The following is a 17,048-nucleotide window of genomic DNA, read 5'->3' as shown; positions in this document are numbered from 1 at the left end:
CTCCCTGTAGACCAGGGCAACATTTATCTCTTAATCAATAGTACTAAAACAGAGTTTAAAAAATGAAAGAACTGCGGATACTGTCAGTCAGGAACAAGAACAAAGTTGCTGGTAAAGCTCAACAACGAAGTCGCTGGACCCGAAATGTTGACTCTGTTTTTTGCCTTCACAGGCAAAAGACCTGCCAAGCTTTTCCAGAAACAAATTTTCCAGAATTTGTTTTGGTTCCTAAAACAGAGTTATCTGGTTATTATTTGACCCCATTTCCTGGAAGTATTCTGTGGTCGTAGTTTCCCATGTTACGACAGATATTATGCTTAAAAATTATGTGACTCCTTGGAGAGTCCTGCAGCAAGATTGTTTTGTCCTTTTTTTCTTTTAAAGGAAGTTCCTGACTGTAAGAGTCCCTTATTAAATGCTAACTGTTACATATTGGAATATTTCTAAAAAAGTTTGAATCTATTACGCAACTATGATGGCAGGCACTTGTACCTTTTTTTTAAATGGGAAAACTAGAATAAGGCTCAAGGGTCATAACATAATACAATGAAATAAAATGCAGAGAACAGGACGTAAGCCAAGTTAAAAAGTGGGGATTAAAGAATGCTTAATTTGTATTTGATAAGCCTTTTCATTAATGGAAGGAGGACAGTCAGGAAGAAAGAGCAGATGATGTAAAAAGTGAGGAAGCTGAGGGTGATGGAGCTAAAGACTTGCACAGTTTTGAGGTCTTGCAAATTAACGACTCAGAACATGAGACTATGCAATTGGTCCCTGCGATGTGGTGAGAATCCAGAGAGGAGGGGCCTGTGCAAATTTGCAGTTTTTAAACAGGCAGCAACATTTTTATTGAGGAGGGCCCAGTTATGGAAAATGAGACTGACACTGAACATAATTGAGCTCTATCATTAATTAATCTCATGAAGGGATTTAATAATCACACACAAACAAATTCCAAGACGTGGCTCCATCAAACTTCCCATCTCCATATTAATCTAAAGTTACACAGGCATTATTCAAGCTGGCCAATTTTATTTACAAAAGTCTCTCTGTGATCTCAGCAGCACAGGAATATAACATTGTTTATATATATCCAGATCATATTTCAAATCTAGATAAAATGTATTTATGTACTTAATCAGCAGTACTTTTTATAAATGAAGTTAGCAAAACTTTAATTAATTGATAGAAGTCTATTACAGAATTAGACTACCGGAAAACCTCTAAAGCTCCATTTTCACCTTAATTGAGTCCCTAATCGACGTTAAGCTAAATCCTGATTGAAGGATAAATCTAGCTTCAGACAGAAGTGAAGCAAAGCTCTATGGAGTAAAAGTCTTGTACTGCTTTAATTTCAAATCACCCTGGATTGTAAGAGATAGTACAGTGTGGAGCTGGAGGAGCACAGCAGGCCAGGCAGCATCAGAGGAGCAGGAAAGTTGACGTTTTGGGCTGGGACCCTTCTTCAGAAATGATGGAGAGAGAAGGGAGCTCTGAAATAAATAGAGTGGTGGGGCTGGAAAGGTAGGTGGGATGGCGATAGATGAGTGCAGGTAGGCAGTCATGGGGATTGGTCAGTGAGGTGGGAGGAGTGGGCAGGTGGGAGAGAAGATGGACAGATTGTGTCAGGTCAAGTAGGCAGGGATGAGAGGGAGGGTTGGTCATGGAATAAGGCCAGGGATGGGGAAATTTTGCAACTAGTAAAGTCCACATTGAGACCACTGGGTTGTAGGCTCCCAAGATGGAATATGAGGTGCTGCTCCTCCAGTTTCTGGGTGGTGTCATTGTGACACTGGAGGAGACCAAGGATGGACATGTCGCCCAGGGAGTGGGAAGGGGAGTTGAAATGTTTCGCGACTGGAAGGTGTCGTCACTTGCCTAGTGCAGGTGCTCTACAAAGCGGTCTCTGAACCTCCAATGGTCTCACCAATGTAGAGGGGGCTACATCAGGAGCAGCGGATGCAGTAGACCGCAATGGCAGATGTGCAGATGAACGTCTGTTTAATGTGGAAGGTTTTTTTGGGGCCTGGGATTAAGGTGAGGGGGGTGGTGTAGGGGCAGGTGTAGCACATCCTGCGGTTGCAGGGAAAGGTGCCATGGGTGGTGGGACTGGTGAGGAGTGTGGAGCGGACGAGGGAGTCGCAGAGAGAGCAGTTCCTGAGGAAGGCAGATAGGGGTGGGGAGGGAAATATATCCTTGGTAGTGGGGTCAGATTGCAGGTGGTGGAAGTGGTGGAGAATGATACATTGAATCTGGAGGTTAGTGGGGTGATATGTGAGGACAAGGGGGATTCTGTCTTTGGTTTTATTTTGGGGAAGGAATGTGAGAGCAGTGTCTGGGAAATGCAAGAGATGCGGTCGAGAGCATTTTCGACCAATGAAGGTGGGAAGTTGAGGTCGTTGAAGTAAGAGGACAACTGGGATGTTCGGGAATGGAGTGCTCCATCTTGGGAGCAGATGCAGTGGAGGTGGAGAATTTGGGATTGGGGATCAAGTTCTTGCAGGAAGGTGGGTGAGAGGAGGTGTAGTCTAGGTAGCTGTGGGAATCGGTGGGCTTGAAATGGATATCAGTTTCGAGACGGTTACCAGAGGTGGAGACAGAGAGGTCCAGGAAGGAGAGAGTGGTATCAGAGATGGTCCAGGTGAACTTGAGGTTAGGGTGAAAGGAGTTAATAAAGTTGATGAACTGTTCAAGCTCCTTGTAGGACCACGAGGCAGTACCAATACAGTCATCAATGTAGCGGTAAAGTTTGTAATCCCTGTGTGGTGCCTAATTGGTTGTACGAAGTGGCCATGACCATTTTTCTAACTTAGTTACCAGCATCACAAGCAGCAGGAGTGATGTTCACAAGGAGATGAAGTGACTCCAGGAATAACAGTGACCAACATACCAGCAGGGGTGATGAGCATCACAAAGCAGAAATACCTAGCACCTCAGCTTTATGGTGACCAGGAGGGCACCAGTAAGAGATACAGCCATGGTTCTGAGTATTAAACTGTCCAGTTCTCCAAGTGAGAATCTATTTTTGTGGATGGTAACTATTTGGCTTTTGCAAGGTGAAGGTAGAACAACTAAACAAACAGATATTTACAGGAACTCACAAGAAATGCCCAGTGATTCTACTGTGTACCTCAACTGTGCTCTGTCTAACTGTTCCCTGGTGTACTCTTCTATCTTTGCAGCTACACAAACAGTTTGGCATCATTTGCAAATCTTGATGCTAATGATTTGGTCCAAGGTCCAAATTAATAATACAAATAGTCAACAACAGGATCCCATCACTGATCCTTCTGGAACATTGCTTTCTTCCTTAATCCACAGTATAGTAACATTTTACCCTTTCTATATTTTCTATTTTTGGCCAATTCGCTACATATTCAGATGTTTATTCCTCAACTCCATATGCCCCGACGTTTGTCATGAACCTTTATCAAATGGCATCTTAAGGATCTTTTGAAAACTCAAGTATAAAATGTCTGCCACATTCCCTTGGTCTACTCATTTTGATAGCTCAAAGAATCTTTTCAGGTTAAATCAGGCTTGTTTTTCCCCTTTTGGAATCTATGCCATTTGTTAATAGATTTTGGGTCTCTAAATATTCAATCACTCCCTTTAACATAGATTTCAATACCTTTCGAAGTCTTAGGTCTTGAGTGCAGGGATTATAAATAAGATGCTTGCAAAGAGTATAAAAATTCGTTAAACCTGTGATAAAGAAGAAGTCTGTAGACTACAGCATAGAGAACTAGTGGGCATACAGAAAGCAGAGAATTGGGATAAACAGGTCCTTTTCAGAGTGGGAGGCAGTGAAAAGTGGGGTGCTGCAAGGCTCTGCACTGGGGCCTCAAATGTTCATAATATCCAACAACAATTTGGACAAAGGAATTGAAAGTCATATCTCCAAATTTGCAGATGAAACTAAGCTGGGTGGCAGTGTGTGCTGCGAGGACGGTGTTAAGAGGCTACAAGTTGACTTAGACAGACTGGCTGAGTGGGCAAATACTTGGCAAATGCAATATAATGTCAAATACTGTGAGGTTATTCACTTTACAACATAGAACATAGAACAGTACTGCACAGTACAGGCCCTTTGGTCCACAATGTTGTGCCAACTTATTATCCTATTAAGATCAAACTACCCTGCACATCCTACATTTTACTGTTATCCATGTGTCTATCTAAGAGTTACTTAAAAGTCTGTAAAGTATCTGACTCCGCTACCACTGGCGGCAGCACATACCACACAGCCACCACTCCCTGTGTAAAGAACCTACCTCTGACATTACCCCTATACCTTCCTCCAATCACCTTAAAATTATGGTCCCTCATAATAGTCAATTCCACCCTGGGAAAAAGTCTCTAGCTATCCACTCTATCTATGCCTCTCATCATCTTGTACACTTCTATCAAGTCACCTCTCATCCTTGTTCACTCCAATAAAAAAAGGCCCCATTTCCCGCAACCTTTCCACGTAAGACCTGCCCTCCAGTCCAGGCAGCATCTTGGTAAATCTCTGCACCCACTCTAAAAGCTTCTACATCTATCCTATAATGAGGCGACCAGAACTGAACACAAATTCCAAGTGTGCTCTAACCAGAGTTTTATACAGCTGCAGCATAACCTCACGGCTCTTAAAACACAATTACCCTGCCAATGAAAGCCAACACACCATACACCTTCTTTACAACCCTATCAACTTGGGTAGCAACTTTGAGGGATCTATGGATGTGAACCCCAAGATCCCTCTGTTCCTCCATTTTGCTGAGAATCCTGCCATTAACCCTGTATTTTGCATAAAATTTGACCTTCCAAAATGATTCACTTCACACTTTTTTGGGCTGAATGCCATCTGTCACATCTTTGTCCAGCTCTGCATCCTGTCAATGTCCTGTTGCAACATGCACACTATCCACAACTCCATCAACCATCGTGTCATTAGCAAACTTACTAACCCACCCTTTCACTTCCTCATCCACATCATTTATAAAGATCGCAGGTCCCAGAACAGATCCCTGCGGAACACCACTGGTCACCAAACTCCAGATAGAATACTTTCCATCTACTGCCACCCTCTGTCTTCTATTAACAAGCAACTGTGTATCCAGATAGTCAAATTTCCCTGAATCCCTTGCCCCCTTACTTTCTGAATGAGCCTACCATGGGGAACATTGTCAAATGCCTTGCTAAAATCCATATACACCACATCCACTGCTGTACCTTCATGGATGCATTCTGTCACATCCTCAAATTTAATAAGGCTGTAAGGTATGACCTGCCCCTCACAACGCCATGCTAACTATTTCTAATTGAACTGTGCTTTTCTAAATAATCATAAATACTACCTCTCAGAATCCTCTCCAATAATTTGCCCACCACAGAAGAAAGACTGACTGGTCTGTAATCCCCAGGATTATCCCTATTCCCTTTCTTGAACAAGGGAATGACATTTGCCACCCTCCAATCATCTGGTACTACTCCAGTGGACAGTGAAGATGCAAAGATAATCTGCCAAAGGGGCAGCAATCTCTTCCCTTGCTTCCTGAGAAACCTTGGGTATATCCCATCTGGCCCAGGCAACTTATCTATCCTCATGTTTTTCAAAATTTCTAGCACATCCTCTTTTTTAGCATCAACCTGTTTGAGCATATCTGCCTGTTTCATGCTGTCCTCACATGTGTCAAAGTCCCTCTCATTGGTGAATACTGAAGCAAAGTATTCATTAAGGACTTGCCCTACCTCCTCTGATACTGCGCACAAGTTGCCTCCACTATCCCTCACTCTGACCATCTTCTTGTTCCTCACATAAGCAAAGAACGCCTTGGGATTTTCCTTGATCCTACCCATCAAGGCTTTTTCATACCCCCTTCTAGCTCACCTAAGTCCATTCTTCAGTTCCTTCCTAGCTACCTTGTAGACCTCTACAGCTCTGTCTGGATCATTGCTTCCTCAACCTTAAGTAATCTTCCTCCTTCCTCTTGACTAGATGCTCCACATGTCTTTGGTCACAAAAATAGAAACACACATTGTCTGAATGGTGGCAGTTTAGGAGAAGGTGAGGTGCCATGAGACCTGGGTGTCATGGTGGCACAGTCGCTGAAGGTTGGCATGCAAGTTCAGCAGGCAGTGAGGAAAGCTAATGGCATGCTCTCCTTCATAGTGAAAGGATTTGAGTACTGGAGTAAGGATATCTTGCTGCAGTTATACAGGGCCTTGGTGAGGCCACACCTGAATATTGTACACAGTTTTGGTCTCCTAATCTGAGCAAGGGCCTTCTTGCTATTGAGGGAGTCCAGCGAAGGTTCACCAGATTGATTCCTGGGATGGCAGGACTCTTATATGAGAAAAGACTGGATTGACTGGGCTTGTGTTTGCTGGAATTTAGAAGAATGAGAGAGGAGCTCACAAAAGCATAAAATCCTGATGGGACCAGAGAGGCTAGATGTGGGAAGAATGTTTCCAATGTTGGGGAAGTCCACAACGAGGAGTTACAATCTAAGAATTTGGGTTAAACCATTCAGGATTGAGATGAGGAAGAGTTTCTTCATTCAGACAGTTGTGAACCCATGGAATTCACTCACTCAGGAAGCTATTGGGTCCAGTTCATTAGATATACTCAAGAGGGAGCTGGATATGGCCTTTGCGACTAAAGGGATCAAGGGGAATGGGAAGAGGGCAGGAATGGGATACTGAGATTGCATGATCAGCCATGATCGTATTGAATGGTGGTACAGGCACGAAGGGCTGAGTGGCCTACTCCTGCACTTATTTTCTATGGTTCTATGTTAATGGGCTAGTAAGGTGGCAAGAACAGAGGCAAATGGAGTTCACTCCAGAGAAGTGAGTGTTACTGTAATTGTCAAAGACAAAGGAGATGGTTAATACATCATAAATTATAGAATACATAATAGGAATTAGAAACAGGCATAGGCCATTCAAACCCTCAAACCTGGTGTGTCATTCAGTAAGATCATGGTTGATCTGACTCTAACATCAATTCCGCATTCTTGCCTACTGCCATCGATGGCAATGTAGAAGAACAGAGGGACCAAGGAGTATGTGCCCACAGAAACTTGAAGGTAGCTGGATAGGCAGAATATGTGGTCAAAAAGGCTACAGAATATTTACCTATATTAGATAAGCCACAGAATTTAATTTAATTCAGGTTATGCTGGAAATGTTTTAAACACTGGTTCTTCCACAGCTGGAGTACTGCAAGAAAATCTGGTCATGTATGAGGTGATGGTTACAGTGATAACAACACTCTAGGACACTGGTTCAAATCTCATCATAGTAGCTGACAGAATTTAATTACAATTAATTAACCTGGAATACAAAGTTAGTCTCCTGAGTTTTAACTATAGCAACAATAATTGATAGTGTAAACACCCATCTGATTGTCTGCTTGGTCTGCTGTGTTCATCCAGCTCTACACTTTGTTATCTCTGATTCTCTAATGTGCTTAGTGAAGGAAACCTGCTATCTTAACCTGGTCTGGCCTACATGTGCCTCCTGACCTACAGAAAAGTGGCTGACTCTTATTTGCCCAGTGAAATAGTTGAGTTAGCCACTCAGTTTAAGGGCAATTAGGACAGACAACACACACTAGCCTTGCCAGTGATGCCCACATCTCAAGAAAGAGAGAAGACTGTTGAGGAAAACACGACTGTACTAGAGAGAGTACAGATGAGATTTACTAGGATTTTGCTTGGATGGGATAATTTTGAATAACTGTACAGGCTAAGGTTGCTTCCTTTGGAATAGAGGAAACTGAGGGAGACCAATGAAAGGCATTAAATTGCAAAAGTGCATAGATCTGGATTGAGTGGATATGAAATCCCGATCCTTCCTGGTGGAGGAATACATAAGTAGAGGGCAGAAATTTAGGGAAGAGATTGAATGTTTAGAGGGAGTTCAAAAGGAATTTTTTTCCAATCATTAAGTGGAGAGATCTGAAATTCACTGAATGAAACAGCAGTAGAGTCAGAGACAATCATAACATTTATAAAGCACTTGTCCATACAGACTGATAACTTCTAAACATATATCCAAATTCCTAGAGATGGACTGAAAGGATCTCACAAGATTTGACTTACTAAGACTTTGCTTTCAGTTTGTTATTGTAATGTTGTTTGAACATTACTCTGTAGGCAGCGTATACTTTAATCAACTGACAATAAATTACCCATTTAGCTTTTAACATGACCAAAGGTTTCACACAATGGTTAATTTATCTCTCAAGCAGACACCTCATTCTACAGGAACCAGTCTGAAGCAATTCTCAGCTCCCAGGCTTCTGTTTTTCTTTCTTTATTGGATAACTTGAAATCCAGAATTAACTTTCACCGGAGACTTGTCTCTCTAACTCAAGCTTGCTAGCTCCTTTAACTCCCTGAAAACTCGGTTCCTTCAATCTGCACATAAACTTGCATGCACATTTTGTATGGTGACCCAGAGTCACAGTTCCTTTGCTTTAATGCAGGACCTGTTGCCTCTTGTTTCTCACACTTTGCCAGACTTTTGCAGACTGATTTGTGCCTGTGAAGTTCAGTGGTATTTTAAGATGACCATAACCATTAACAATGGCTCTCTCTTGACTCTTCTCCTCTCAAAACCCAACTCCGTGACTATGTGAGTCTTATGATCAGGAAGAAATGCTAATTACCTATCTTCTAGAACCTAAACTCTGTCATTTAGGAATTAGACCCTTTATAGCTGTTTATAAGACTTCATGCTCCTAGCACCTGCTTTGTGAAACATAGGACTGGATTTTAACATTTTCCAGTGGGGTGGGGTGGGGGGGAAATGGGGAATTTGCTTGTTCCCAACCCCATTGTTTCAGCACGTTGAATTGAGTGTCAGCCAGCTGATTAGCAGCCACCTGGCAGAGGACTGACAAATTCGTTTAGGAAGGAGCCTCCTTGGGCAGTGTCTTTCAAATCCATGACCTCTACCACTGAGAAGGGTAGCAGGTGCATGGGAGCACCATGTTCCCCTCAAAGCACCTCACTAATCCAATTGGGAAGTGTTCTTCCATTGTTGCTGGGTGGAAATCCTGGAATTCCCTTCACCAAAGACAGCAGCTATCTTCGTAAGGGTAATTAGGAAGGGGCAATAATGGACAACCTCAGCCTATCCATTCATTCACAATAATGGTGAAAGAAATGGGTACGCAGCTTAAGTCTTTTGGTGTGACAGGAGTTAGTTAGGTGATGAACTGGAAGTTAGTCACAACCACCCATTTAAAAGCACAACGGCCTCAGACTGGTGGCAGTTTGAGAAGAAATGCAGATTCAATTGTCTTTGTAGACTGAAATCAATCTAGAAAGATGGTACATCCACAGCTTACACTCAAGCAGTGAAACAAAATACCTGACAGCACATTTCTCCATTCTAGTGACTACTACATCTGCAAGGTTTAATTCAAGGCCTCTGCCAGGGGAAAAAGAACATACTAATCCCTTTCTGAATGAGAAGCATTCAGAAAGACAGTTACATTTTCCATTTTGAGTCAGTTTGTCACTTTATAGAGCTTGAGAGACATCCTGCCCATTGACAGCATTGTCAGCTTTGACTCATCATCAGCCAGTGCAGTTGCTAAGTAATGGGGGAACTCAGACCACAGATGGTTCAAAGATCATTTCCTTTGTCAGTCCTCCTCCAGGCTGTGATTATTTGGCATGAGTTTGTCATACCAAGAAATGGCAAGAGGTGACCCCCCTGTCAGAGAAAAGAAGCCTGGATGGAGGTTGTAAGGAAGGACAGAAGTTGTGGGTCAAAGGACCTGGTTACTTTGCCATAAGAAGCTGGCTGATCGTTTATGACATCAGAGGTAAATTCCAACCTTTTTGTACTAATATGGTGTGTCAAGGGTGGGACTGCCTAGTGTATCATCGATGTACAGAGGCAGAATGAAGCAGACAAGTCATCCTGGGTAAGCATGTGGGCTTCTGGGGAGGACTAAAGTTGGCCAGCAACTAATGGTGCAGGACTTTAGGTGTGCCGAGTCTGGAGAATGGTCAGAGGGCGATGAGATTCCAAGGGGAATGGGGAAGGGCAGGGAGAAAATTAGGAAAGGTGTGCGACAAAGGTGCATTGATGAGATTGTTTACAGTATTTAGGATGGAATGTCTGTCTCAATTTTGAATTTGAGAGTGAGATCCTGTTTAGCATTTTCAAAATGAGTGTGAGCAGAAAGCATGTATTCCTAAAATCCACCGAAATGATTCTAGTCCATTTCCCTTCTGGGTAAAGCATCAGCAAAAACAACCACCAGCTCTGAGGGACTGACATTAAGCTCTGAGGACGGAAAGGGAAACTGAAGGTGCAACTCTTCAGGTACAACTAGTACCACTGCAGGCACAAGCAGCTCCGTGGAAATGTGCAAATCTGCTGAAACAGTTACGTAATACTGGTGCAAGCACATCACAGTCACAGGATAAGCTGGAGGAGTGCTGAATGTGACCGAGATGCCAAACCTCAGACTGATGACAAGCCTACAAATTCAAACAGGTGGTGCTAAACATACAGCATGAGATATGTGGAGATCTGGCAGAGCTTCCAGAAGATTCCCGCATGCTGGCAAAGATCACAGAGGACACCATCCAGGCTTACGTACTCCATTCATGCTTTCTTCAGAATGAGTAGCTTTCTCCACGTTAGAGACTGTCATGAACATCAGACCCATAAGCTGATGGATGGGGTACCAGGCATGTGATGTAAACTGCATTCCATCATCCTGCATCTGAGTGCTGCTTTCACAGTCAAGACGAGGGGGGAAATTAGGTCCCTGAACTCTCAGCCAGGTCCCAATTTCCCTCAAAAATTCCCTCCCTAATGGCATTGTGGTCTGCATACAGCACATAGACTGCAGGGATTGAAGATGACAGATCACCACCACTTTCTCAAGTGGCAACAAGGCAATAAATGCTGGCCCATCCAGCAATGTCCCACATCCCACGATGAATAAAAAGAAAAAGAAAGCAAAGAGGGCAAAACGGGGTCCAGGATGGCGAGCCAGCAGCTGTTTTTACCATAGGAGTGCGGTGACTCTTAGGGTGGTGCTGATGAAGACAGCTAGCCCACCCCTCTGCCAATGACATTAATACCTGCACGTGCCACAGCAAAAGATCAGACTGCAGTTGCCACTGTGCAGCAGATCGTCATTGCCTCCAGTAGCCAGGGAAAGGAGCATCAGCCTCTCTCCATCTTGGTATCGGAAATAATGGGAACTGCAGATGCTGGAGAATCCAAGATAACAAAGTGTGAAGCTGGATGAACACAGCAGGCCAAGCAGCATCTCAGGAGCACAAAAGCTGACGTTTCAGGCCTAGACCCTTCATCAGAGAGCTCTGATGAAGAGTCTAGGCCTGAAACGTCAGCTTTTGTGCTCCTGAGATGCTGCTTGGCCTGCTGTGTTCATCCAGCTTCACATTTTGTTATCTCTCCATCTTGGTGATAGTTGTAGCCTGTTGTAAATCAGGTTCTGCTCTTGGTTGGCATGGCTCCTTCTCCTCATCCTCAGATGATATGGCTCAGTCCCCTGGATCAACCTCTGCCAGGGTCTCCCATCTCTGAAGCTCCAGGTCATGCAAGGAGAAAGACACTAAGATGATTTGTGCAACTTGAGTCAGACAATAACCATGACCTGAATGATCAAAGCATTGAAATCTCACTGGTCTGATGAATGATAGCCTTGGTAGATGTGTGATGTTCATTCTAACACAAATTAGTCTCTGTCCCTGAATTCTCACTGGTCATTAGCCATCTCTTTAGTGGGTAATCTCCAAGAATCCAACCTTCCAACAGCTCTGGTGGACAGAACGCCATCGCAGTCAGTAGTATCTAGGGTCATAAATATATCTCATAATTCTTTGAAACAGTCACCACACAACTTGACAGAAGAAAACCTTTATGACTGATCAATACTACTAGCTGGTCCAATAGAGCTTTGATGGCCACCTGTTTGAAATCTATCACACCAAGTCTCTTGCTCTCTCAGATGATTAACATTATCGAAAGTGAATGAGATGAAGTCACCACTCACCTTACCTGTGTGGTGAGCTGAAGCATACGGTTAGCTGCAAAGGTCACCAGCTGGTGCCTGGAACGACTAAGGTGCATTAAAATGCAAGGCTGTGGTCAACTTGTGAACAAGCCATAGCATGGCCACCAAAACAATTTAAATTAGCCCCTCATAGCGAAACCATTATCTCTGGAGAGACACAATCTGCAAAGACGCTGGTGCTCTGAGGAGTGGAAAGTAATTCATCCATTGCCTGTACACTCTGCAGAATAGTACCTTCTACCACCGGCTGACTGTTGCTGTTGATTGTCTTGTTTTGATGCTTCTGCAGCAACAGATCCCTCACCTCTCTGGCCTGTTCTGTCTCCCAGTCTGCATTTCCTTCTCACTGAAGCAACTTCTTCCAGAGTACACCACCGTCCTGGGAACAATCAGCTTTGGTTCTTCTGAATATGCTTTAACCCTTTAGGACAACTCTGTCTCCAGGATCGCTTCCCCCTCAGTGCCTCCTTATATTTAATGGTAGCTTATAAATACTAAAGTAGTAAAGTCTACTAACAGCCAAAAAGTGCATCTTCAGAAGGAGACCACTTAAGGAGGCCAGAGAAAGGAGTCTTTAGGGATTCAGTGCATCAAAACTGTTGTAATGCTGCCTAACAAAGTCCTGTAGGGATGTGCTGTTTTGGTGTCGACTGTGTTTTGGAACAGTTTCTGACAAAAGCTCCTTGAAAGCTGAATCCGGTAACTGGGAAAGTGAAAGATCCTACTCTCCAGAGATTGGGTTAGAGAATAAGTAAAAACAGAAAGTTCTGGAAGAACTCAGTAGTCTGGCAATCTGTGAAGAGAAAAACAGAATTAACCTTTCAATTCCAACATGACTTCTTTGACACTGAAGGGATTAGAAAATAATGGTATTTATGCTATATTCAATGCGGTAAGAATGAGTGCTACAGACAGTGAGGGTGTCCAGAGCAAAAGAAAAACGGTGTTCTCATGGAGTCGCCTTTTCCACTGAGGCACCTTACAGCCTTCAGGATTTGTTACTGAGCTCAACAATTTCACAGCATGTACATTAACACTTCACTTTGACGACATGATAACCAGCACCGCCTCTCCTGTTGCACAGGTTGCTCTCAGCAGATAACCTATTTTCACACCTATCATAGGTATCACCTATTCTACATTTATATTACTCCTCTACTGTCATTGCACTCCCTGAACAGTTACAACTTTCCTCTACACAGATGCTGCCAGACCCATTGAGTTTCCAGCAATTTCTGTTCTTATTTCAGGTTTCCAGAACCCGCAGTACTTTTCTTCAGGTTTGAGGATGTGGATTGAGAATGCTGCTACGTGTGCCGGGATTGGCATGGGTGCATGTGGTCCACTGAGATATACTTGATGTGAAATTTAATTTTTACTTGAAGTACTGTTTAATCTTCAAATGATGATGATTTTGGTTAGCATGTCACAGCAAAAGTTTTAAAAAGTGAAAAATTTTCTTCTGTCTACTTCTGTTGGTGTGGCGGGTTTCATTTCTTTTAATAAGTTTGCTGTCTTTTTACGGACTGTATCAGCAACCTGTCAGGGAGTTAAATAAGCTGGTTAACCCTTCCATAACGTTACCTGGTTCTCCAGAGTACGCTATAAAAATAAAATGACCAAACTGTTCATTTATTTGTCTGCACACCACACAGCTGGATCTCAAGCCTCTATTCAAGGTAAAAGGATCCAATGATCGGGGCTAACTACACCAGATACTCTGTTACAAATTGATAGAACATAGAATGTGGTTCCAGTCCTGGTTTCAGCTGAAGTTAGTTGGCTATGGGAGATTCCTTGCTTTCAAGAAGGAAATTTTAACCAGTATTTCCATTTTCACTAAGCCCTGCAAGCCATGTGAAGACAGCAGCAATGGTCCATCCCATGGCATGCAACCAACATGTACTGAGCTGAAACAGCTCATGAGTAGGGAACACATTGGATAAATATGTTGATCGTGTGTGAGATAGCACAGCACGTGTGCTCCTTCATGCTTCAGGCACTGAACAGGTCTTGTTAATAAAACACTGTAATTACTTGTGTTTCCTTTCTTTACCTGGGCAGGAGGGGACAGTCAGGATCATATCCGTGCTGCAGACCCACACACCTGGCGTACAACCTGGTCCCAACTGTAATAGACAAAAGTGGAAAAGATTAATCAAAGATGCGTGCTATCCTTTACTGTTTCTGGAAATGCAGGCAATTAGTAATGTGAACTGTGAGGACCTTTTCCACTCCATCACCAATGTACTCATTGACCTACATTGGCCACCTGTCTAGGAACACTGCAAATTTAAAATTCTCATCCTTGTTTTCAAAAACCTCGGTGGCCTCATCCCTCTCTAACTCTGTAACCTTCTCCAGCCCTTTAAACCCTCCCCCTAAGAACTCTGCCCTCCTTCAACACCAGTTCTTACTACACTCTCAACTTTAATTGCACCACGACTGGCATCTTTGCTGCTAGCTCGCCAGGCTCTACACATTGGAATTTCTTCTCCACAGGTCTTCATCTCTCTCTTCTCCATAAAACTTACTGTTTTGAACATCTGTCTAATAGCTCTCTATAATGCTCAATGTCAAGTCTTGCCTGATTACAATCCTACTGAGTACCTTGGGATGTTTTACTGCATCGAATGTGTAATACTATTGCAAAATGTTGTCACTTGAATCAAATCTCAAAATACACAGGGTGGGTCAAACTCGCACCCCCCACCCCCACCACCACTGTATGTATTATTCTGAGCTCAAGACATGCCTGAAACTGCCATGGAATCTATGATGAGGTAACACTGAGTCACATAGGCCTAAAAGAACAGACATCTGAATCCTCAACTGAGGTATAACTGCTAATTTACCTAGACTGGCAGTGGAGGTGCCAATACTGAATCTACCTGAATGAGTAGAGGGTGGGGGAGAGAAAAGGTCAGAATCCCTACACTGATTGATTTGAAATGGCTTCTGCTGGGAGCCATATAGATGAGCACAGAATTGGGCCTGTATCAGGCTTGGTTTTGACTGTCTTCAAGTACAACTATCTAGGCTTGTCATTTTGGGAGAGGAGAAAACTGGGAATTTGAAGTTTGCTGCATGTTATGAAGTGGCATTCCTATGGTTCTCCCCCAAGTACCAAGCTCAAACAGTGCACTTTGGAACACAAAAACAAGAGAAGGCCATTCAGCCTCTTGAGCCTGTTGCACTACACAGTTAGATCATGGTTGATCTGTTCTTCAACTCAACCTTCCACCTTTATACTCTTGCTTAACAGAAATCTAGCAAACTTAGTTCTGGGATTCCAAACCGATACTAAATCTCAGCAGCTTTTTAAATGATAGTGTTTTCCAGATTTTCACCATGTTTTACAGGAAGATGTGTTGCTTGATATCACTCCTGAACAATCCAGCTCTCAGTTTTGATGAAGAGGCATCTAGACTCGAAACGTTAGCTTGCTCTCTCTCCACAGTTGCTGCCTGGCCCACTATGATTTACAGCATTTTTGGTTTTCAGCTCTCACTTTAAAGTTATGCCCTGGTGCTCTGCACTCCCCACTGGAAGAAGTAGCTCATATTTTCTATCGAATTTTGTGATGATTTTAAAGAGCCTCAATTGGATCATGCTTAAATTTTCTATACTCAAAGGCAAGTATATACAAATATCCTCCTCATAATTGAACAATTTAGCCCTGTATCATTCTACAAAGTACTCTTTCTAAAGTTTGTTTATACTTCCTGAAGTGCACAACCATAAGTGTGCTCTTCATGGGGTCTAAGTACTCTGTACAGGTGTAAAAGGGCGGCACAGTGACTCAGTGGTTAGCACTGCAGCCTCACAGCACCAGGGACCCAGGTTCGATTCCAGCCTCGGGTGACTGTCTGTGCGGAGTTTGCACATTCTCCCCGTGTCTGCGTGGGTTTGCTCCGGGTGCTCCGGTTTCCTCCCACAGTCCAAAAGATGTGCAGGCTAGGTGGATCGGCTATGCTAAATTGCCCGTAGTGTTCAGGAATGTGTGGATTATTGGGGGATGGGTCTGGGTGAGATGCTGCAAGGGGTGGTATGGAGCTGTTGGGCCGAAAGGCCTGTTTCCACACTGTAGGGAATCTAATTTAATCTAATCTAATCTAAATAGCTTCCATTCCTAGTCATTCCAGTTCTCTCAAGATAAAAGAGCAACATTTCAAAATTCCTTATTAGATTATTTTTTACACAATCCACTAGCTTTTGTACATGGGATCCCAAATTTCTTTTGTCTTTCACTGTTTCAAACATTTTGCCATTTTGAAGAAACTTGAATCTATGTTTCTTAGACCTGAAGTATATGACCTGACTTTCCTCCACTTCCACTGGAGATTGCTTGTGAGTGACTGACCTTGTACGTCATGATGTGCAGCAGAACATCGATGTTACAAACAAGGGCTTCTGCTTTGCTGTCATAGTTTTCCAATGGCAAACAGGTAAACGAGCGGCCACAGTCATCGAAGGGAAAGTCTCGGCCCTAAATATGACAACAGCGAAGAAATGAAAGACCTTTTTTAAACATTTCTAATTTATTATCTCCTCTGTGTGTATAGTTTCCACAGACACAGTAACACCTCATTCCTTACCAAGTGGGTTGCCTTAAGTTGCGGCCTCAACTAGTAGATTGGAAGACAGAAGGGGAGATATTGGGAGGGATAGGTGGGCCATCTCGAAGAGCACCAGCTGCCTCAGTGTAGACTGGATTGAGAACCTTCTGTGCCATATGGCAAGAGATGTAGGTCGACAGTAACACTTCCATGTCTGCTGTTCAGATAGAATTTAAAAAGAAATTCTTTCAATGAGCTCTTTCAATGTTCTCGGAATATTTATCTCCCAACCAACATCACAGAGACAGTTTAAACAGGATTGGCCATGCTAAATTGCCCCTAATGTCCAGAGGTGTTAAGGTTCTGTGAGTTAGACATGGGAGGTTGGGGGGTGGGATGCTCTTCGGAGGCGGGGGTGTGGACTT

General features: G+C 43.3%; 1 protein-coding gene across 5 annotated transcripts in view; it reads right to left on the bottom strand.

Annotated features, from left to right (window-relative positions):
• LOC125459658 (L-fucose kinase) overlaps positions 1-17,048 on the bottom strand; it is a 335,292-nt gene that overhangs the window by 66,928 nt on the left and 251,316 nt on the right. For all 5 annotated transcript variants that reach the window (XM_048546285.2, XM_048546284.2, XM_048546286.2 and 2 more), the window contains 2 exons: positions 16,428-16,553; positions 14,121-14,193 (listed from right to left, as the gene is read on the bottom strand). In XM_048546285.2, coding sequence (XP_048402242.1) covers positions 14,121-14,193; positions 16,428-16,553 — 199 coding nt within the window. The remainder of the gene's footprint in view (positions 1-14,120; positions 14,194-16,427; positions 16,554-17,048) is intronic.

This window comes from Stegostoma tigrinum, chromosome 16, assembly GCF_030684315.1.
Source record: "Stegostoma tigrinum isolate sSteTig4 chromosome 16, sSteTig4.hap1, whole genome shotgun sequence".
NCBI lineage: Eukaryota > Metazoa > Chordata > Chondrichthyes > Orectolobiformes > Stegostomatidae > Stegostoma > Stegostoma tigrinum.
Note: the sequence above shows the minus strand (reverse complement) of the source record. Positions and strands in the feature narration are given on the sequence as shown.